Genomic DNA, 23,964 nt, shown 5'->3' with positions numbered 1-23,964 from the left:
CGTTGGACATCAGCAAACCGCTCGCCCACATGACGCCGTACACAAAGACATCTGCCCAGTACAGATGAAAACGGGATTCATCTGCGAAAATAACACTTTTCGGGTGTGAAGTCGGTTACGATGTCAAACTGTAGTGAGGTCAAGACCCTGGTGACGACAAGCACGCAGATGAGTTTGCCAGACCATTTGTGCAGAAATTCAGGTTGTGCAAACCCAGGTTCATCAGCTGTCCGGGTGGCTAATCTCAGACACTCCCACAGGTGAGTGTAAAGGGCCTGGGCTGGCGTGGTGACATGTGGTCTGTTGTGATGTCAGTTGAACCTACTGCCAAATTCTCTAAAAACAACATGGGATGGTATGGTAGAGAACATCAATTCTCTGGCAACTGCTCAGGTGGACATTCCTGCAGTCAGCATGTCAATTGCACACTCCTTCAAAACTTGAGACATCTGTGGCATTGTGTTGTGACAAAACTACACATTTTAGTGGCCTTTCATTATCCCCATCACAAGGTGCACCTGTGTAATTATGCTGTTTAATCAGCTTCTTGATATGCCACATCTGTCAAGTGGATGGATTATCTTGGCAAAGGAAAAATGCTCACTAACAGGGATGTAGACAAATTAGTATGGATCATTTCTGGGATCTTTTATTTCAGCCTAAGAAATATGGGACCAACATTTCACGTTGCATTTATATTTTTGTTCAGTGTATATTGTGACATGTCCATAGAAGTGACTTTCCTGCCTAATATGGTTGATTTCATCCTGTACAGATAGTTGGGTGACGACAAGCGAGTCATCTGCTACTCTCCCACATTCTCCCAAAAGCAATTTTTTTAAAAACTTAAAAATGTGGACATGAAATCACATTATGAATATGAGTTTTCAGGACGTAGCTAGTCTTGTGGCAAAAAAAATTAAAAATTAAAAGATGTACAAAATATTACAAACTAAATTCCTGTCACTGTACAATAGTAATATTTACTGCCTCGGAGCACAAAGTAAAACTGAACAGGGAGGTTGGTGGGGATAATAATGGTAGTATCATGTTGTAGTGTGGTGGCCCATAAGAGTGGGTGAAGGAGAGGAGGTTGGGATAACCAGGTGAAGGAGGGAGAAAATAGAGAGGAGCGGCAGAGGGGAGATTCTCAGTAGTTATGGCTAATAAGGCAGGGTAGGCCTTGTAACAACTTGGGAGTGTGGCTTTAAAACTGGCAGGATTTAGTCTCAGTCCTTTCCGTGTTATTTTCCATGAGCCCTGGTCAAAAAGTAGTGCACTAGATAGGGAATAGGGCGCCATTTGATATACAGTCTGTGTCTATCGTTGTGCGTCTCCAGCGAGCTACGTGGCTCTGCCGCCTGTCCGTCCCACTCTTATCTTACATCTTGATGTCCTCCTCAACACTGAGCTGAGAGAGAGTCTTCTTGATGCGTAGAGCCGTGAGGCGGGCCGCTCCGTTAGAGTACCAGCACTCCCTCATGATCTTACCCATCACACGCAGAGACTGGAGGATGAGAGAGGGGGAGGTTAGAGTCAGTCAACACATAATCAACCAACTTTACCTAGTCCCACAGGGTGAAAAGGAAATGTCAAATGAATTGCCTTGTGAATAAAGAATTTAAAAAGTACAATAAAACTGCAAAAACAATTGTTTACACCATATTTACATTTCAAATGCAGTCAATCACTAATAACTTAGAAAACAAATGCAATGTTTCTGTCCAGAAAGTCTGAGGTTTTTTTGTGCGCATTTGTTCTCTCTCTCTCTCTCTCATTACCTCATAGCTCTGCCACCAGTTGGGCACGTTAGGCCTCAGCCTCTGGTCACACACTACCTTCCTCATCTCATCTATGGAGGGGTCAGAGGGCACCAGGTCAAAGTAGGGTAGCTGGTAATCCTCGTGGATACCTGGGGGGGAACAGAGGGAGAGCCTGGTCAGTCACATGCTCACGTCTAAGATTGTTCTCATAGTAATGTGGTTCTTGACAAGTGAAGGTGTGTTTCAATGAAACTACATTGCAGTCAGACTGCACAGAATCACTCATTTACAAATCCCCATGTAGCCTAAGTAACTACTCGTGTGGCCAAAATGAGCTGAAGCACTTCCCCAGGCATTGTGAGATTGGACCATCTGCAAGGTACCCAGTCCGTGTCTTACTTCCAGTGTTGCAGCGGCGCGCTATCTCCCAGTACACCAGCCCCAGGGCGTAGATATCAGCACACTTAAACGAGTCAAAGTGTTTCATGTTGATGGTCTCTTCCAGGACCTCTGGAGCCATATACCTGGGAGACAGAGAGACAAACAGGTTTCCACTAAAGGAAAGGATGTTTTGTGTACCAGTATATTATCACTGAGATACGGTATCAAATACGCCAAATTCAGGAGATGAATTGAACAAAAATATTCCACATTTTTACAATGTTGTCCTGAATTAAATTAATAGACATGGCAGCTAGTCGGGTCAGTACCTCTTGGTGCCAACACGCTGGTTAGGGGCAATGTCTATAGTATCAGTGATGGACTCGTGGCGTACTGCCAGCCCCAGGTCAGCGATGGCACACATGCCATTCTTCTTCACCAAAATGTTCTTAGACTTCAGATCACGGTGGGCGATACCAGGCTTACCTAGAGAGGAGGAAACACTGAGTTGGAAGACTGGAATGGAAGGAGCACACGACAATGTTTAAACCAGGTTAACATTTGAACCAGGTCATCGTTTGTAATATATATTAGCTGTAAAGTCATTTCTGTAATGTCTTTTTAGTTGTGTGTCGGACCCCAGGAAGATTAGCTGTCGTCATGGAATCAGCTAATGGGGATCCTATAACAAAAATCTAATTTATAGGCAGGGCAATGAGTGCTAACAATGGCCGTGTGAGAGGTGTAAGGTGTAAAGTGATGGGAACAAAAGTTAACTGGCTAACTTGGTGATCCTGTTGTGTTGTAGAGCACCTTGGCTACCAGGCTAATTAGGAATGTCTGTTTACACATACAGTGGATTCGGAAAGTATTCAGACCTTCACTTTTCCCACATTTTGTTACAGCCTTATTATAAAATGGAATAAATAGCCAGCCCCCCCCCCCCAATCAATCTACACACAATATCCCATAATGACAAAGTAAAACGATTTTTTAGAAATGTTTTCAAAAACTGAAATATCACATTTACACAAGTATTCAGACCATTCACTCAGTACATTGTTGAAGCACCTTTGGCAGCGATTACAGCCTCAAGTCTTCTTGGGTATTACGCTACAAGCTTGGCACACCTGTATTTGGAGAGTTTCTCCCATTCTTCTCTGCAGACCTTCTCAAGCTCTGTCAGGTTGGATGGGGAGTGTCGCTGCAGAGCTATTTTCAGGTCTCTCCAGAGATGTTAGATCGGGTTCAAGTCCGGGCTCTGGCTGGGCCACTCAAGGACATTGAGGTTTGTCCCGAAGCCAATCCTGTGTTGTCTTGGCTGTGTGCTTAGGGTCATTGTCCTGTTGGAATGTAAACCTTCTCCCTCGTCTGAGGTCCTGAGCAGATTTTCATCAAGGATCTTTGTACTTTGCTCCGTTCATCTTTCCCTCAATCCTGACTAGTCTCCCAGTCCCTGCCACTGAAAAACATCTCCACAGCACAATGCTGCCACCACCATGCTTCAACGTAGGGATGGTAATGACTAGGTGATGAGCAGTGCCTGGTTTCCTTCTGACGTGACGCTTGACATTTAGGCCAAAGAGTTTAATCTTGGTTTCATTAGAACAGAGAACCTTGCTTCTCATGGTCTGAGAGTACTTTAGGCAATCTCCAAGTGGACTGTAAATGTGCCTTCTACTGAGGCTTGGTTTCCATCTGGCCACTACCATAAAGGCCTGATTGGTGGAGTCCTGCAGAGATGGGAGAACCTTCCAGAAAGACAACCATCTCCACAGAAGAACTCTGGAGCACTGTCAGAGTGACCATCGGATTCTTGGTCACCTCCCTGATCAAGGCCCTTCTCCCCCGATTGCTCAGTTTGGCCAGCTCTAAGAAGAGTCTTGGTGGTTCCAAACTTCTTCCATTTAAGAATGATGGAGGCCACTGTTCTTGAGGACATTCAATACTGCAGGAATGTTTTGGTACTCTTCCCCAGATCTGTGCCTTAACACAATTCTGTCTCTGAGATCTACTGACAATTCCTTCAACCTCATGGCTTGGTTTTTGCTTTGACATGTACGGTTAACTGTGGAACCTTATATAGACAGGTGTGTGCCTTTCCAAATCATGTCCAATCAATTGAATTTACCACAGGTGGACTCCAATCAAGTTGTGAAACATCAAGGATGATCAATGGAAACAAGATGCACCGGAGCTGAATTTTGAGTCTCATAGCAGAGGATCTGAATACCTCTGTAAATAAGGCATTTCAGGTTTCTCTTTAATAAATTAGCAAACATATCTAAAAACCCATTTTCGCTTTGTCATTATAGGCTATTGTGTGTAGATTGATGAGGGTAAAAAAATAAATAATCCATTTTAGAATAAGGCTGTAACATAACAGAATGTGGAAATAGTGAAGGGGGTCTGAATACTTTCCGAATACACGGTATGGTCCTTATTCATCTCGCCGCTGTGCTTACCCTGCGTGCCCAGTATCTCCATATGCAGGTGAGCCAGGCCGCTGGCGGCAGACAGGGCCAGTTTGATCATGCCCTCTATAGTCACAGAATAGTAGTTCAGGTAGTCAAACAGAGAACCGTACTCGTGGTAGTCTGAGACCAGCCACAACTGGGTCCATGTGCCGTTATCTGAGAGAAAGAGAAACGCAGAGAAAGATGGAGGATAATTCTACGGTTAATTTAAAAAAAAAATCATTAAAAACTGTTGAGTCAACAACGGCACGTTGATGAAATCCACCTACATAACACCAGGGATATGTCTGTGTTGTAAGTGGTGTGTGTGTACACGGTTCTCCGTGTGGTGCTGTAGTAGAACAGCGACGGAACGCTCACCTTTATTGTCGGCGGCAATGAATCCCAGGATGTTCTCGTGTCGCAGCATGATGGTCTGGTAGATCTCAGCCTCTCTGAACCACGAGCGCTCCTCTCTGGATGAGAAGATCTTCACCGCCACGTCTCCCCCGCGCCACTTCCCCCGCCACACCTCCCCGAAGCGGCCCTTCCCTATGATGTCCTGCAGAACGATGGTCCTGGCCACCGTACGCTGCACGAACAGGGGCAGGCCTGCAGGAGGAAGCAGAAAGAAGGACCACTGATACCATTGGGCTTTCGCCTAAACAATAACTTGTATGTGTACACATATGCATCTATTGTGTTACATACAGACGTGGCTAAAGAGTATTCTAAACATTGAATGAATCCACAGTGTAATAGGACCTCTGTTCGCAGGCGAGGGTAGAGTTCAGGGCGGTTCTGTGTATAGAACCTTTACTTCCAGCAGTGTAGGCTCAGTCTACTCACCAGAACCAGACCCGGAGGTGGACATGTCATAGATGAGATCCTGCAGGGTCTTGTCCTTGGCCAGGTAGAGGTGTTCACAGGAGGGGTCCTCCACCTCCAGCCGCTGTCTGTGGCTGTACAAAAGAAGATCAGCTGTCAGAAACTAAAATTGTATCTTCTCACCCCCCCCCTCTCCAAATACACCACAGCCCTGCCGTCCCATCTGTAGGGCGTACTCAGATGGTACTACCTGGGACCAGAGACTCACCTGTAGGTCCTCTGGTGATGCTGGAAGAGGAATAATCCCACCAGCAGCAGCATGCACAGCAGGAAGACCGGCCCTGCGATCACAGCCACCAGCTCCACTGGCCCCCAGGGGCCTCCAGAGCCCACCCAGCCCAGCTCCCCTGGTTTCACCGGGACTGGAGCGAGGGAGAAATTGAGAACAGGGTGTTGGCAGTGGTATTACCATCTTTCCCAGTCAAATACAACAAAAGGGTGCATCTCAATAGTACAAAGTGGCTTCCTCCATCTCCTCTCTCTTATGTGCACTGATATGAAAACATTGGAGGGGTAGACGCGGAATGGTTGCTACTTCGGGGGGGGCTTCACCAGCCCTGTTCTTTCAAATCAGTGCAGATGAAAAAAAAAAAAAAAAAGAGACGAGGAAGCTTTACTTATGCGACACACACACACACACACACACACGGTGTGACTTCGGCTTTACTCACGCGAGGGAACCTTGAGGTCGACGCGGTTGCAGTAGTCAGTGTAGCAGCAGTGTGTGTTGAGCAGTCCCTCAGCACTGAGACAGTAGAAAGGTTGGCCAGGGGGCACAAGGCTGTCTCTGGCGATACAGATCCTTACATGCTGCTCATGCCCCTGGATGAAGGAGGTGGAGGCCATGCAGGCCCCGTCAGTCTCACACTCGTAACCAGACTTCACACAGTTGGTGCAGTTACACCGCAGGGCTGAGGGAAAAAGGGAGGCACAAGGTTAGAATGAGTACTAGTTAGGCATCAGGACTATTCTATGGGCGCTTGAATCAGAGACCGAGATAACAGGCATGGGGTGGAATGAGTTGGAGAGAACTTTCCAGAACAGAATGCGATGAAGAACAGTTGATGAGCAATGAAAGTTCTCTTACAGTCCGGACTAAAATTGTGAGTCACTGCATTACTCACATGTCCAGCAGAGGGCGTCTAAACCAACAATACCAGACTCAAAGTACATTCCATCTACCGGACTAGCCAGGATAGAGTCCCGTTCGGAAGAGACGCAACAATACAGCCAGTGGAATGTGTAGACTGGTTTAGCAGCAGACAGAGACCAGGACAGAAACCAGTTTCGCTAAAGCAGAGGAAGCCAAATACTCCATGGAGAGGAGACTGTTCTGGGATGCTGGGACAGACATACCAAAACCCAGTCAAATCCCCAATGCAGCATTCTGCTACTCAAAGAAAGCAAGAGAACACATTTTTATTTAACTAGGCAAGTCAGTTATGAACAAATTCTTATTTAGAATGACGACGTACCCTGGCCAAACCCATTGTGCACCACCCCTATGGGACTCCCGATCACGGCCGGTTGTGATACAGCCCGGGATTGAACCCGGGTCTGTAGGGACACCACTAGCACTGCAGTGCCTTAGACCACTGCGCCACTCGGTCCCCAAAACACTGTCAGGATCATAGCTTTGATTTAAAGCCCGCATCACAGACAGTTTGATAGGGGCCTGTTTTAACAAGTCTACAATAGCTGGGCCACTCAAAACTAAATCGCTCTTGCTTCAGAGGAAATTGAAAGCAAGACTAGAACAAAAATGGCAACAAATTCAAACAGAGGGGGACAGAGTGAATTCAGGTCTGCTGCCACCTAAAAGACACTTCTAAAGGGCCAAGCCTTGTCAGACCTCAACACCCTCTGGAATTAAAAAATAAAATAAAAAGGGATTTACTCTGAAGCCTTCTGCTAATCCTCTCCCTATTCTGGGGGGTTTTCCAAGCAGCCCTTGAGCCCTCTCCTTCCGCCAGGTTAGTTTATTTGCTCAAACAGAAACAGTTTGTAACTGTAATTACAAACTCCCCCTCGTCAAATGGTCATAAATCACACCAATTTAGCAGTGTGGACAAACAATCAAATTAAAACTAGACGCAAAAGAGATAAAGGAATAGAAAATCTAAACAGAAAGTCAAGCTACTGGGGGTGTATAACTGTGATGGACAATATGTGCCTCTAACAACTTTTTAAAACAAAATGACAAGGATAGCTTAGCAAAATCAGACAGGAACGCGTTCCAGATCATGGGGCTTTAATAGGTAATTCGGAATTGAGAATTGGTCGCTCCTGAACATGGGCGGCGTAGCCACAGTTAGGGAATTCAAGAGGATAAGTGATTAAAAGTACCGCAAACACATTGAGCAACTTACATTTGATCAATATTCAGGAGTCCTCTTATTTATTTTAAGGAGGTGCTGAACAGTCTGAGGTATAGTCAGATGATATTCTTCATACAGAGCGTTTCTGCAGGGAGATTGATAGTGGTATGGTATGTGCTGGCCCATATAATGTTACAGTAACTGATGAATGGGACGATCATCGTGTAATAGAGAGCGCAGCACTTGTGTTCAGGATATATCTACATCTTGCCCAGTTATCCTCATATTTTTGGTGATCTTAGAGGTTATTGTTTCCATGACAATTGACCATCAAATCAGAACACCAAGAAAGCGTACAGGCATGATCTACAGGTATATCATCAATATGGACCCCTATATAATCTGGATTCTATTTTCTTTGGACCAAATAATAAAAGTCAGTGACAATGTTCATTTTAAAACACTGAGAAATTAGATAATGTTGATGAACTGAGGTAAATTAAATCTTTGAGAGAGTAAAACACACAAATATACAAAACAACTAGTCATGTGTGTATGTCCTGTTTCATGAGCAGAAATAAAAAGATCCCAGAAATGTTCCATACGCGCAAATTTGATTATATCCCTGTTAGTGAGCATTTCTCCTTTGACAAGATATGCCACACCTGTCAGGTGGATGGATTATCAAGAAGCTGAATAAAACAGCATGATCATTACACAGGTGCACCTTGTGCTGGGGACAATAGAAGGCCACTCAAATGTGCAGTGTTTTCACAACACAATGCCACAGATGTCTCAAGTTTTGAAGGAGAGCTCAATTGACATGTTGCCTGCAGGAATGTCCACCAGAGCTGTTGCCAGAGAATTGAATGTTAATTTCTCTAACATAAGCCGCCTCCGTCATTTTAGAACATTTGGCAGTACGTCCAACCAGCCTCACAAGCGCAGACCACGTGTAACCACTCCAGCACCTCCACATCTGGCTTCTTCACCAGCCCCCCGGACAGCTGATGAAACTGGAGTATTTGTCTGTAATAAAGCCCTTGTGGGGGGAAAACCTCACTCATTGTTCCCCACAAGGGCTTTATTACAGACAAATACTCCTCAGTTTCACATTTTTATTCAAACTATTATGATCAACAGTATCAAAAGCTTTTAAGAAAAAAAAAATCTATGATCTTCGCAATCATTTGCCGTATGTATTTCACCAATTAAGTAACTAACAGCCATGTAGGAAGGGTGAGATTTCTGAAACCATACTGAAGTTCATAAAACTGACTTTCCTTGTTAAGACATTACATTCATCTGGTATATGCTTTAAAAATGTAGATGGCCGGCAAAATTGAGATTGGCCTGGAATTTGTGAAGTTTGCTGGATCATCAACAATGAGCACTAGTCTCTCAGTCTCAGTGGTAAACCAAGACAAATTGTTAGCACAAGCTCAACCTTCCTCTGTAGGTTCATCTCTGGAGTTTCAACAGCAGCAGGTCTCCTGCAAAAATATCCATCCTTAATCAGAACAGAACAGTTTGAAACACCACTTTCTTCCTGAGCTACTCCTGCTGCTGTAGTTTCACCACTCTCCTTAGGATCCAAATATTGTCGGGTTAGTAACACTTTCCCACCCACTCAGTCTTACTCAACCCACTTCCCTTAAGTTTACTCACCACACACACACACACACACACACACACACCCCCCACCTATTGCGCCATCATAATGTGTGACTGGGAGCCTTACCCACAGTTGAACTGCTGTGTGTAATGTGCACCTGCATGTCTGCATGTACAGTGCATTCTGGGAAGTATTCAGACCCCTTGACTTTTTCCTTATTGTAAAATGGATTAAATATATTTTCCCTCAATGACAAAGCAAAAAAAGGATTAGAAATTTTAGCAAATGTATAAAAAAAATAAATGGCCAATTTCAAATCAAATCACATGCGCTGAACACAACATGTGTAAACCTTAGTGAAATGCTTACAAATCCTTAACTGCATTGTTTAAGAAAATACCTAAAAAATAAAAAAAAAATAGATAAGAATAAAATAAAAAAATATTAAAGCGCAACAGTAAATAACAATAGCAGGGCTATATACAAAGGGTACCGGTACAAAGTCAACGTGGGGGGGGGCACCAGTCTCAAGGTAATTGAAGTAATATGTACATTATGTATAGTCACTTTAATAAACAGAGTAGCAGCAGTGTAGAAGAGGGGGGGGGCAATGCAAATAGTCTGGGTAGCCATTTGATTAGCTGTTCAGTCTCCTGAAGGGGAATAGGTTTTGTCGTGCCCTCTTCACAACTGTCATGGTGTGATTGGACCATGTTAGTTTGTTGGTGATGTGGACACCAAGGAACTTGAAACTCTCAACCTGCCCCGTCGATGAGAATGGGGGCGTGAATGAGGATTCTACTATAAAGGAGGAATATAGATCAAATTTATCTGATCTTCATCAGATGACACTCATAGGACATCTTACACAGTACATGTATGTTTTGTTCGATAATGTGCATATTTATATCCAAAAATCTGTTTACATTCACATGTTACGTGCAGTAATGTTGATTCCAAAACATCTGGTGATTTTTGCAGAAATACTCAAACATTTGATAAAAGATGTAAACAGATTTTTGGATATAAATATGCACATTATCGAACAAAACATACATGTACTGTGTAAGATGATGTCCTATGAGTGTCATCTGATGAAGATCAGATAAATTTGATCTATATTTCTGCTTTTTGCAACTCCCATCTTTGGCTGGAAAAATGGCTGTGTTTTTTTGACTTGGCTATGACCTAACAATCATATGTGGTGCTTTCGCTGTAAAGCATTTTTGAAAATCGGACACGATGGGTAGATTAACAAGAGGTTTCTTTCATTTGCTGTATTGGACTTGTTAAATGTGTGAAAGGTAAATATTTAAAAAATATATTTTTGAATTACACGCACTGCCTTTTCAGCAGAATATTGTCAAGGGGTTCCGCTAGCAGAACGCCTGCCCTAGAAAGGTTAAAAGAAAAATTATTTGTCCAATTTGAGGTGAGAAATGACTGTTCTGATGTCCAGAAGCTCTTTTCGGTCATAAGAGACGGTAGCAGTGACATTATGTACAAATTAAGTTAAAAACTATGAGAATTAAAAATAGCACGGTTGGTTAAGAGCCAATAAAATGGCAGCTATTCTCTCTGGCGGCATCATCCATCATATTGCACAAGTATTCAGACCCTTTGCTATGACACTAAATTGAGCGCAGCTGCATCGGGTTTCTGTTGATCCTCCTTGAGATGTTTCTACATGATTGGAAGATGTCTGGCCAAACTGAGCAATCAGGGAGAAGGGCCATAGTCAAGGAGATGACCAAGAACCTGATGGTCACTGACAGAGCTCCTTGGAGATGGGAGAACTTTACAGAAGGACAACCATCTCTGCAGCACTCTAATCAGGCCTTTATGGTAGAGTGGCCAGATGGAAGCCATTCCTCAGTAAAAGGCACGACAGCCTGCTTGAAATTTGCCAGAAAGGATCATTTTGAGAGGATCTGCAGAGCAGAATGGCAGAAACTCCCCAAATACTTGTGCCAAACTTGTAGTGTCACAACCAAGAAGACTCATGGCAGTAATTGCTGCCAAAGTTGCTTTAACAATGTACTGAACACTTGTAAATGTGCCATTTCTGTTTTTAAAAACCTGTTTTCGCTTTGTCATTATGGGGTAGTGTGTGTAGATTGGAGGGGGACAAATTAATCCATTTTAGAATAAGGCTGTAACTTAACAAAAAAGTAGTCAAGGGGTCTGAATACTTTCCGAATGCACTGTGTGTGTGTGTGTGTGTGTGCGCGCGCGCGTTGTTGGAACAGCGATTTGAGGAAAGTGGAAGTGGAATGAGTCGACGTCTTGCCATTTCATGTCAGCAGCAAGCGTGTGCAGTTTCTTGTAATTCAGTCATTCTCGTCAGCAACAGCATGTGGACTGCTCTTGGAGCTCGGGACAGACGGGGGAAGTGCCAGTAACTCCTAGTGGCGCGTGTCCAAGTTCACTGCAGTTCACACGCAATCACAGACACGGAATTTCCTGCAGATTACACAGAGATGAAGCAACAGGCTTTGATAGAGAGAGAAAGAGAAAAACAACCCAGTGCCACATCCTATTCTGGAGCATAGTTTAGCGAAATAGTTTAAATAAGGCTGGGAGAAGGACCCGGGACCAGACTACTGCCAAGTTTAATCAAATCGTGTACATTCCCCCTCAAGCAGACACCACGGCCCTCAGGCAACGTCACTGGACTCTAAACCATACATCCTGAGGCTGCATTTATTGTAGCTGGGGATTTAAACAAAGCAAATTTGAGAACAAGGCTACCTAAATTCTATCAGCATATTGGAGACTTGTGGGGTTAACACACTCGATCACTGCTACGCTAACTTCTGCGATGCTTACAAAGCCCTCCCTTCGGCAAATCCAACCACAACGCCATCTTGCTCCTACAGTCTTATAGGCAGAAACTCAAACAGGATGTACCAGTGACTAGAACCATTCAACGCTGGTCTGACGAATAGGAATCCGCGCTTCAAGATTGTTTTGATCACGCGGACTGGGATATGTTCCGGGTCAGGCTCAGAGAACACCATTGAGCTATAACGCTGACTGAGTGAGTTTATAAGGAAGTGCATTGGAGATGCTGTACCCACTGACTATTAACACCTACCCTAACCAGAAACTGTGGTTTATAGCCCGATGTGATGACTGTCCCATACAAAGGCAAACAGTTTACAGAAGTTTAAAACAGTGAAAATATCCATTCAAGAGGGGACAAGCCTTTAACTAAGGCAGGGAGAAAATATGGGTTGCTATGCTACAGACTTCCTAGCCTTATGATGACTGGCCAACAGGAATAAGAAGAGATACTGCATCTTCAACAGATGGTATTTTTATCTCAAAACTCCCTAATCCTTGCCGATGACAAGCATACCCATAACATGATGCAACCACCTCCATGCTGGAAAATATGAAAAGTCGTACTCGGTGACGCATTGTGTTTGTGTCGAATTCAACACATTGTATTCACCATGCTCATTGTATTCACCTTTAATGTCTGCTCATTATTCCGTTTGAGGCATTGGAAAACCTCCCTGATCTGTGTGGTTGAAATTCACTGCTCGACTTGGGGGCCTTACAGAATTCTGTGGGGTACAGATGAGGTAGTCAAAATAAAAATATGTTAAACAATATTATTGTACACAGAGTCTATGCAACTTAATATTTCACTTAAAGCTAAAATGTTTACTCGTGAACATATTTAGGCTTGTCATGTTTTCAACCCCCTTTTTAATGGCATTTCAGTTTTATTTTTTATTAATTTGTAAAAATACAATTCCACTTTGACATTGCAGACAGTGGCAGAATTTCAATTGAATCCATTTTAAATTTGGGCTGTAACAAGTGGAAAAAGTCTAGGTGTGAATACTTTCTGAAGGCACTGCATTTGTCCAGTTGTGAGCTCTCCAAATCGGCTTGATTGTCACCGTCTCAGGATATCAGCCAGGTGAACCCCTTTTGCAGATGATAATGGCATGCGTCACCAGGTCATTGTAGGTCTGAAGCAGAGAATAGCTAAACTCACCTTGTTTGCATATTGTTGAGCTAGCCACGTGTTACCAATTTTAAATGATAAATGTATATTACACACGAACATATGCCAGTTTCACATTTGGTTCTTGGAGGAAATTGCTTAGTGCAAATCCAACCATTTGTATTCTAGGTACGGTACATGAAAATAAGGAGCCCCCCCCCCGAAAAAAAAATGCCAGCTAATTAAACATTTAAAGAATGTAAATAATGGGGCGTGGGGAGCGTTGGAAATTCTACCTCGTTTATTTGCTGAGAATTATTTTACAATGCAGAGACAAAATCAGAAGGTCAATGGCATGGAGGTGGTGGATTGCGAAATGTATCTTATAGAACGTGAGCCATTAGCTAGAATATATGACAATTCTAATGTTAAAAGAAACCATAATCCAATTTGTAGCATATTACATGCGAAAGGTACAATGTTACTGTGTGTGTGTGTGTGTCTTTACATCCTTCGGTGGGAAAAGGACACAGTTTAATTTAGTCAACACAAATGGTGCCGTTGATCAAAGTTTAGGTTGATTGAGGTTCATAGCTAGCTAGCGTCACATGCAAATATTGTTGTGCAAATTTCAAATCAGCAACATTGCTAACCAAACATTAAAAGGATAATGTGCATTTGCATTAAAGGATAACTACAACCAAAAATCTATTTCTTGTATTTTTTCCCAGACCTCAAAAGTAGTCTTGGTTTAAGCATTGTTGTGGACTTAGAACATTACATTTTGTTTAAAAAAAAAAAATTGTGCTTTTGAGTAAAACATTTTTTAATTGAAACCCAGGAAATACAGAAATGGAATTTGGGGTAAAACTAAAACAGATTCAGGTAATACATTTAAAATAACTAAACATTTTACATGGCCCTACACACAGACAGAATACCACAACCCATCAGTGTGCCTAATATATAAACAAGACTTCTAAATGTGTCAGAAGATAAACAGAGCAGAGAACTCAGAACATTTTTGCTCATGATTTAATTTCCTTTCAAAAGTTTTCAAACAGAATTGACTCTTTTCAGAGAGTAGGCTTCCCAGGGGAGGGACAGTCAGCTCCACTGTGGGGGTTGAGCTGGTTGGTGTGAACTCTGCACATAATTGGTGTCCCTACACTGGTCCTTTGTGCTGAGATTACAGGGAAACGAGGAGGGATTGGACGGGCCCTGTGCTAAACAAAGAGCAGGGAAGCATGGAGAGGAGGTGGAGTAGTGCACCACTCACCAGACCTTGTGCTCTGGGGATAGAATAGATCAAATACTTTGAAGGACTTTGACAAAATATGTTGGTTAAATAAAAAAAATAAAAAATGGTTTTTATAAAATGTCTGCAAACTTTGTTTTATGAGGAATTGCTGAAAATCTCTTCTGTGGGCAGAGACAGGGGACAGGCAGAGGGGAAGAGCACAGATAAGGGGGGTTTATGCAGACCCCCGTCCGTCCGTCTGTGAGGGGTCTGCAGCTAGCTAGTGACCAGTTGTGACATTCAATCATTAAAGCCCAGTCTAGACTGAATACAGGTTGGATGGAGCCGTTTAACAGCAAAGTGTTAAGACCCTATCATTCCAAAATGGCAGGAAAGGGCAGACATAGGGAATAGGGTTCCATTTAGGATGTAGCCTATAAAGTGCCAAAAAGGGCTCTGGTAAAAACTGTTGCACTTCATAGGGAACAGGGTGTCATTTGGGACGCAAACAGTGAAGGGAGGGATGAATAAAACATTGTTGCCATAACCAGTGCTTGCTTCATTTGGACTGAGCTCAGGACAGACCTGGGTTAAAAATACGATTAGAAATGATTCCAAATAGTTAAGCTGGGCATGGTTGAGCTTGCCTAGTACAATGGACCAATAGAATAGTCGAAAAACTGCAAACCCCACCCATTTGGCACTCCAGGCAAGCGGAAGCAAACGCTAAAAGTATTTGAAAGATTTGAAAGTGTTAGAACCCAGGTGTGGTTCAGGAGAGAGCTTTGTGGGAGACGGACTCCAAAACCACAGAAATGGGTTTAACACAAACATGGTTGCAGTGACTGTGTTGGTGTGCCAGTCAGACGCTGACACTCACAGTGCTTGTGTTCATGTGCATATGGTGAATCAGTCAGTTACAACAGTACACCTCAAGAATGAGTATGATGTCAGTGGAAAATGTTTAGCCTAAGCCTGTTTGGCATGGGACAAAACTGTTACACAGCAGCAAAGAATTCTGGGGGCTAAACAGCACAGAGCAGACAGAATGCGTGTGAGCACCATTATCCAAACTGCACTATCTGAAATTAGATCCAGTTAGCTACCAGACAGAGGGCTGATCAAGACAAGCAGACGCCACCAGACAAAAAAAAACACACTTCAGCCTTTATCAATACTGGGAGGAAAGAGGAAAGTCATTACATTGGTCTCCATCATCACAGGGTCAGATTACATACAATTCTAAACAGCATAGCCCACTAGTACCTGCCTAACCCTCTGTATGTCTGTCTACGTGAGTATAAGTGCAGCTACACTATTCAAGGCGTGATTCTCTGAAATGTGTACTGATTGGAGACTAACGGCAGTGCAGTGGAAGGTGGGTATCATGTTCAGCTCCTCCATAAGAGTCCACTGCACTGTGACACAGACACCGCAATAACACATAAGGCTAATGACCACCGAATCATATTTCTGAATTTGTATTTAAGTGATCATGTCCACAGGTCAGTGAGAGAGAGAGGCCAGACAGTCTGTGGCTGCGATTAGGCCTCTCAGCCTCCAGGGCTCTCTGGGCTGGAGGTCATTAGAGGCGCCCGGGTCATTAAGCTACTCACCCCTAGTGGACCCAGGCTAGAACCTTCACCACAACACACAGAACCAAAATATGAGGTTATTAGCCTGGTGATTAAGGGAGGAAAGCTACTCTCACTCAGCCCGACACGGACTAATAGACCCACAACAGAACTTGAGACAAAGTACACACACGTAAAAACCAGGAATTTAACTACCTCATATGCACATATAGGAAGCCCCAGACCATATCTGAAGTCACACCACACGACATAAAAAGGAGAAAAAAAAATGTCCTATATGCAAACCTATCCTGAACCCAGTGACTCCAGGCAGCTCAGTTCCTGTACATTCCCTTGGCTCTGATCTGGTAGACAGGCATGCACATGTTGGAATCTGACTATGTGCTCCCTTTCATTTCCATAACATCATTAGGACATGAAACAGCTTTCACACAGCTTTCACACACACACAGCAGCACCCGAATGGCTAGTTCAGCAGCACGCCAAATCCTATTCTGTTTACAGTTCAGCCAAGGAGATTTTTCTTATTGGCTGTACTAAATTAATGTTCTCTGTGATTACATGAGGCAAGGAGAGATAATGACAGCAGTGGTCCGGTCTAGTTTCCAGTGGTTACAAGAGGTACATAATACTAGAAGGAAATTGTGCCCATTAAACCACAACACTTCGTTCTGCAACAAGGGAAGGGGTTCGTACAGACAGTGGAAAGTCAAATTCAAGGCTTTTCAAATACTTTTTCAAAAGCACTAATATTTATTTTCAAGGACCACCAGTTTGTAACAGTTCAATTTATGCAATTGTTTCTAGTCGCCAACAGAACCACAATATCATGAAAATGTTGAAAAAGAAAATCATCTTAGTATTCATCACTACCTTACAAGTCCTACTCAATAACACACGTTTCACTACATACATGTGTTCGTGCTGTTGATTTTGTCATTTGAGTAGTGATGAGCAGAATTTTGGGATATGCCTTATGGTGAACACACATTTCCAGCTTAGTGACCGTTTTTAAAATTGGACGTCTACTACTTAATAGCTACGAAAAAGAGTCTTGCTTCCGACTGGCAGCTTCAGTCGCCGGTCGGGGGAAGGGCACTGTGAGGAAACCAGCACGTGAACGTCCACCAGAACAGCAGCATCACAGTTGCTGCTTGATAAACCGGAATATAGCAGGCGCTCCATGAATGATGCGATTGTTAAAATGCTCTGGAGGGCCTCCCGAATGGCACAGCGGTCTAAAGCACTGCCGTGGTTGAGGCATCACTACAGATCCCAGTTCGAACCCGGGCTGTGTCGCAGCCGGCCGTGACAGTGAGACCCATGAGGCAACCCAGAATTGGCCCAGCGTTGTCCGGGTTGGGGGGGGGGGCATGGATGTCCTTGTACAATCGCACTCTAGCGACTCCTGTGGTGGGCCGGGCGCATGCACGCCAACACGGTCGCCAGTTGTACGGCGTTTCCTCCGAAACATTGGTGCGGCTGGCTTTCGGGTTCACAACAATGCTCTCGACATCCGCCTCTCCCAAGTCCGTACAGGAGTTGCAGCGATGGAACAAAACTAACTACCAATTGGATATATCGAAATAGGGGTTAGAGGTCGTTGCATAGAAAACAAATCATTATGTAAAACTGGCGCCAGCGCAGGATGCAGTGTTGCCTTTCATGTGGCTCTTTCACCCATGCTCGCAATGCCAAAGTCTGATGCATTTTTGCACCTTGTGGGTTGGTTGGTTCCAGTGTTTCATGAACTGAAATAAAAGATCCTAGAAATGTTCCATACGCACAAAAGGCAGGTTTGAATCTACATTAACCTGGCATTTTAGCTACCGACATGACGTTTGCCGACACCTAATCAGTCAGTTCTGTACCTGCCTGGCAGTGTGGGTGGCAACCACATCACGAAACAAGAAAAAAAAAAAAAAAAGTCTGCCTGGAAATTATTTTCAGATTTTCCAGTACCAGTACTTGAATTTCAACCCTGAAACAGAAGCCAGACTAGCTGTGTAGCTCTATAAGTTACTGGCACAGTGGGCAGCAGAAGGACACATGCAGTGCCTTCAGAAAGAATTCATACCCCTTGACATAATCAAATTGTATTTGTAACACTCACCGAATACAACAGGTGTACACCTTACAGTGAAATGCTTACGTACAAGCCCTTAACACTTTTTTCTTAAAGGCATTGTTGGTTAAGTACATTTTATTAAATGTAACAAATAAATTAAAGAGCAGCAGTAAAATAACAATAGCAAGGCTATATACACAGGGGGTACCGGTACATAGTCACCGGTTAGATGAGGTAATATATACATGTAGGTAGAGTTAAAGTGATCGTCGTGTTCTAGCCCGAATTAAAAATATATTTTTTCCCTGTCTAACACAATACCCCATAATGACAAAGTGAAAACTTGTTTAGAAAATGTAACTATAGTAAAACAAAAATAAAATTAAACATTTGAAAGATTTTACTGAGTTAAAGTTCATAAGGAAATCAGTAAATTGAAATTAATTCATTAATCTATGGATTTCACATGACTGGGCAGGCCCACCAACTTAGTTTCCCCCCCACAAAAGTGTTTTATTACAGACAAATACACCTCAGTTTCATCAGCTGTCCTGGTGGCTGGTCTCAGATGATCCCGCAGGCGAAGAAGCTGGATGTGGAGGTCCTGGGCTGGCATGGTTCCACATGGTCTGCGATTGCGAGGCAGGTTGGACGTACGGCAAAATTATCTAAAAGGACTGACGCGAGTTATGGTAGAGAAATGAACATTCAATTCTCTGGCAACAGGTCTGGTGGACATTCCTGCAGTCAGCGTCCCAATTGCATGCTCCTTCAAAGATGTCTCAAGTTGTGGCATTGTGTTGTGTGACAAAACAGCACATTTTAAGAGCCTACTTATTGTCCCCAGCACAAGGCGCACCTGTGCAATGATCATGCTGTTTAAATCAGCTTCTTGATATCCATCCACCTGACAGGTGTGGCATCATCTTGGCAAAGGAGAAATGCATTGGAAATCCCGTTTGACTTTGTTCCATTCCAGGCATTACAATGAGCCCGTCCTCCTATAGCTAATCCCACCAGCCTCCACTGATGCACTGTCAACAGTGGGACCTTGAGTCTTTCTAAATTATGTCCAAACAATTGAGTTGGCCACAGGTGGACTCCAATGAAGTTGTAGTGACATCAAGTATGATCAAAGGAAATAGGATGCACCTGAGCTCAATTTGGAGTGTCACAGCAAAGGGGTGTGAATACTTATGTAAATGAGGTAGGTCTGCATTTTATTTTCTGTCAATTTGCAAAAGATAGCTTTGTCATTATGGGGTATCGTGTGTAGAAAACTTTCATTTAATCCATTTTGAATTCAGGTTGTAACACAATGTGGAATAAGTCAAGGGGTATGAATACTTTGAAGGAACTGTAAGTGACACAACATAACATTGAGAAGATAAGTCTGCGATGGGTCAATCAGGTCCACTATCGGCTATAGTATGTGAGGGGGTGTAGAGAGATTGAGAAACACAGGAGACGAGAGAAAGCAAAGGGTGTAAGAGGGGAGAGAGACAGAGGGGCCAGAGAGAAAGCAGGAGAGACGCGCCCTGCCTCACGGCAGTGTATCTGTGGCTCAGACAGTGCATATATCACATTGCACATCCATTTTATTCTGGCACCTAGTTAAGTCACAAAAGCATGTCAGCTTCATAACGACGAGGCTAATGATTGGTCAGGCCAAATGTCTTCAACGGGAAAGGAAACCGGCAACCTGTGAGCCATGGCGACCCTGTGAGTAAAGACGTACTGTCACAGACAGATAACCCGCCAGTCGCAGTCCTGGTCCAAGGGTATTCAACTCTCCTTCCAGGTCTGGAGCCTGCTGGCGTTCTGTCCAACTTGATAAGTAAATGCACACACCTGGTGTCCCAGGTCTAAAGCAGTCCTGATTAGAGGGGAGCTGGAGTCAGGGTCCAGAGTTAAGCGGAGGTCTTCGGCCACCTTTTTACTAGGTGGCCTGCGCTACCTTTGGGTTTGTCAGGTTTTAGTTTGAGCTTCGTTACAGCATAACCCATTATGTGGTGTGAACGTCTGGCTCCAGGCTGCGCAGCATCGGCCCCTCTTCACACAGCAGCCCAGCTGGACACAACCTGAAACCCTGAGCCAGAGAAACCGCCACTCTCACTGGTACTAGAGAACTTACTAGTCCTTGAGCGCTACATTGACTACCCCAGTCAAATGGTCAACTCCGGTGCATCCCAGTCATATGTTCCCATAAAGTTACCTTTAAAAACAAGACCAGTATTGGAGTTTGGTTTAGTGGTGATACCAGGGTTCAATCCCTGAGCCCGTCCATTTAACCCTCCCGCCATCTCACTTCAACACGGTCTATTTTTTTTTACCTAAAAGATGTGAATAGTGACAGAAAAAGGTGACAAATCAACGTGGATTATGTCCTTATCTGAACCCAGCCGGATGAGGGAGGAATGTAGCCCTGATTCTTGGAAGAGGAATGAGTCACTTAACATAACTAATGGGTGGCAGCAGACTTGAGGTTATTGACATTGGCAGATAGGGTTAACTTTCTCAGTCATTGTTTTAAGTTTCTGTGAGTGGCAAGTTGCAACAAGGGAATAGAGAATAGATCACACAGGGAGAGAAATTACTGGGAGCTGGCCAGACACTCCCACCACTATTCCATTTAAATGCCCCAAGTGGAATAACGTGCAATGATTTTCAATCTAAATAAAAAAACACCAGCCCCTTCCAGCAGTTTAGTTGAACATACTTTACCTTTTCAAAAAGTTAACAAATAACCCAGTACACAGGAATAATTCTTTGGAAGGTCTAGCTAGTAGCTACAGACTAGGTACACCATATGCCAAATTCCAATCCAGATGTATTAATTTATCATAGTATGCCATTTAGCAGACTTTCATACAAAGGAACTTATCCAGGGAAACAAACACTATCCTGACACCTTGCCCTACCAACTGAGCCACAGAGGACCACCATTTTGGATCTGGTCAACAGCTGCTCTGAGAAGACAGTGGGGTGGGGGTGGGGCCCATGCAGGAGTCTGAAAAGACCCCCATTCGCCACATTTCCGTCACAAAGAACCCAGACTTAAACTTTAACTTCTGTCTGGGCCGGCTGAATGGACGAGAAGGGTGCAACTGCGGCCTGCAATTCAGAGCGTTCCTGCATGGAGCCCCTCTTTATACTTCTGTTGGTCAATTTTTATGTTGCGGGAGGCAGGGGCGCTCCAGTACAGTAAAGGTGGAATTAATGCACAATAACGTTGGATGCCAGCTAACGATAAACCCCACAGAAGAAGGGGCAGGGGCAACAACGGTAGCTAGCTAGCCATACACTGGTAGGCAGCGTCCTTCACCTCTGTCTATTGGGCACTGTTCTCCCACAGTTATGTTAATGATGGCGAGGGGAAGTAGGAGTGAAGCTAGCTTAGCCAGGCAAGTGTGACACTGTTCTATCAAACTAGCTAGTACAGTGTCGGCCTAGCCTCCCGCCTGCTGTGCCAGCGGGAGGCAGGACGACCGGTAGACGTTTTTCTCCGGTATACAGCAGTAGGGGGTCGACACAGTCGATAACTAGCAAGCTAGACAGTGTCCTTCGCCCCCGCCGGCGAGGGCAAAGTGTTCAACACGGTCCTCCGGTGTCGCTCACGCTAGCTAGCAAGGAGTGCCCACATGCAGGAACGCCCCGAACTGAGGGCGTCAGCTGCATACTTAGAATGGGTGGCTGTTGTCGCACCCTTGCCTGCTTCCACTTTTAACTACTCCTGTAACAGACACTTATTTAAATTTTACCTTTATTTTACTAGACAAGTCAGTTAAGAACAAATTCTTATTTTCAATGACGGCCTAGGAACAGTGGGTTAACTGCCTGTTCAGGGGCAGAACGACAGATTTGTACCTTGTCAGCTCGGGGATTCTAACTTGCAACCTTTCGGTTACTAGTCCAACGCTCTAACCACTAAGCTACCCTGCCTAGTGAATAAGGCTACCCTGCCAGAGACCTTATTCACTGCATTTATTCCTTGCGTCCAATTTCTATTTTATCTTTTACTCTGCATTGTTTGAAAAGGACCCATAAGTAAGTATTTCATAGTTAGTCTAAACCCGTGGTCTACAAAGAATGTGACAAATACATTTATTAGCTTCACAACATGTTTACTTGTGGTTTAAAAATAAAAAATACCACATCTGGATTTAAGTCTATTTTTTTCTATCCAGTGCTCTTGGTTGAAGGATATTGGCTAGCTAAATTACTTCGGTATTGATAACTAATAGGATGCAGAAAAATCAAAGATGCAGAGAGAAAAATAATAATAATAATAATTCAAAGATCTAAAAGTCTGTAAATGTAGTCTTTCACCTTGTCTTCCGTGGAAGAGCTAAAGATACACCCCACCACAGCTAACGTTACTCTAATCGCCACTTGATTGTTTTGTAAACACTAAAGCATAACACAGCCACACACAGATAACCAACATCAACATAAACGTGTGGCCCCCTTCCAGAGGGGTACACTACAAAGCAGGATCAATGAGTTAGCCAGTTAATTTTTATTTTATTTTTTTAAAACGATTGATTTTCTGGTTCATTAGGAACGTTGTGTGTTGTTGGGTCAATTAGACCAGGGTTTCCCCCAAACTCGGTCCTGGGGCCTCCCTTGGGTGCACATTTCGTTTTTTGCTCTAACACTAATGTCACACAGCTGATACAAATAACCAATTCATCATCAAGCTTTGATTTGAAAAAGCTGTGTAGTTCTAGGGCAAAAACGTGTATCCAAGGGAGGCCGCAGGACCGAGTTTGGGAAACCCGGAATCAGACCATGCCCACTTCCAAGATTTCCCCCTCAAAAATCTGAATATGTAGGCCAGTTAACTGGCTAACTCATTGACCCTGCTCTGTAGTATACCCAACTGGACACGCAAATAAAGCGATATTAAAATGCACAAGCTATCGACAAAACACTAACGTTACTGGCCTTTTGTGCACACCTGGCTAACAAATTAGCTAGCCAGCTTACGTTACCTCGCGCCAGACGGAAGGAGGTTTTTGTTCGACACGTTAATAAATCACATTTTCTATTTACTTGACGTAACACGAGCATGTGAGCTGCCGGCTGACAAACACACGGGCCCGTATACCTCCGGCAGTGTTCCTCAACGAGTTCAGCAAGCAGCGCTAGCCACAATGTGTCAAATGTGATTTGTTAGCTAGCTAGCCGTGGTTGAACAAATCCCAGACAGGCAACGCCATGATGATCGACAGGCGATACCAGAGCTAGGCAAGCCACTCTCCTGTTATTAAACAAACAAAAAAACGCGAAGTCAAAATCAAAAGATGGCACATGTAGCTAGTTCACTTACCGTCGCCGATGGCTAACCCAGACAGGGCCAGTAACGTGAGAACAAATCGTTTTAAAGCCATTCCTTCAGCATTCCCATCGCATTCGGAGGGTGGTATTGTCAACACCACGGCCAGACCTAAACATAACCACACACCATACAGCCGCTGCCAGCCTGTTGAAGTGCTACAGGCGGCGGAATTAAAGGGCGGTGCGTCGATTTTTAAAGGGGAGGGCTCTCTGTGGTTAAGCCAAAGACCAGTTTCAAGACCCTTTGTTGGGGTAGAAGACCCGATCCTACTCTAGACTTGATTGAGTTGTTTGTGCTGCAGACAACGTTTCATATTCGGACTGCAATGATTTTTAGGC

The 23,964-nt window shown here is 43.9% G+C and overlaps 1 protein-coding gene across 2 annotated transcripts; it reads right to left on the bottom strand.

Moving 5' to 3' along the window:
• Positions 1 to 610: 610 nt before the first annotated feature.
• Positions 611 to 23,807, bottom strand: LOC112221709 (activin receptor type-1B). 2 transcript variants are annotated; one of them, XM_024383960.2, is made up of 10 exons: positions 23,618 to 23,807; positions 6,160 to 6,399; positions 5,697 to 5,850; positions 5,450 to 5,562; positions 4,982 to 5,212; positions 4,610 to 4,777; positions 2,474 to 2,660; positions 2,163 to 2,287; positions 1,782 to 1,912; positions 611 to 1,507 (listed from the first exon to the last, which is right to left on the bottom strand). In XM_024383960.2, exons 1-10 carry the CDS (start codon positions 23,676 to 23,678, stop codon positions 1,382 to 1,384), a joined length of 1,536 nt encoding a protein of 511 aa, XP_024239728.1. In that variant the 5' UTR covers positions 23,679 to 23,807; the 3' UTR covers positions 611 to 1,381. The 2 variants fall into 2 exon arrangements, with proteins under 2 accessions (XP_024239728.1, XP_024239729.1); XM_024383961.2 differs by having other exon boundaries at positions 612 to 1,507; positions 2,474 to 2,630; positions 23,618 to 23,806.
• Between the last annotated feature and the right edge of the window lie 157 nt (positions 23,808 to 23,964).

The sequence above is a fragment of the Oncorhynchus tshawytscha genome, linkage group LG22 (assembly GCF_018296145.1).
Source record: "Oncorhynchus tshawytscha isolate Ot180627B linkage group LG22, Otsh_v2.0, whole genome shotgun sequence".
NCBI lineage: Eukaryota > Metazoa > Chordata > Actinopteri > Salmoniformes > Salmonidae > Oncorhynchus > Oncorhynchus tshawytscha.
This window is presented reverse-complemented; position numbering and strand designations above follow the sequence as displayed.

What these genes read in the sequence shown, in the direction of transcription:
- LOC112221709 (XM_024383960.2), bottom strand. Translation starts at nt 23,678, where the DNA reads ATGGCTTTAAAACGATTTGTTCTCACGTTACTGGCCCTGTCTGGGTTA. An exon ending in CACCTCCGGGTCTGGTTCTG is followed by an intron (nt 5,213 to 5,449) that starts GTGAGTAGACTG and finishes TTCCTCCTGCAG; the next exon opens with GCCTGCCCCTGTTCGTGCAG. An exon ending in GGAGATACTGGGCACGCAGG is followed by an intron (nt 2,661 to 4,609) that starts GTAAGCACAGCG and finishes CTTCCATTCCAG; the next exon opens with TCTTCCAACTCAGTGTTTCC.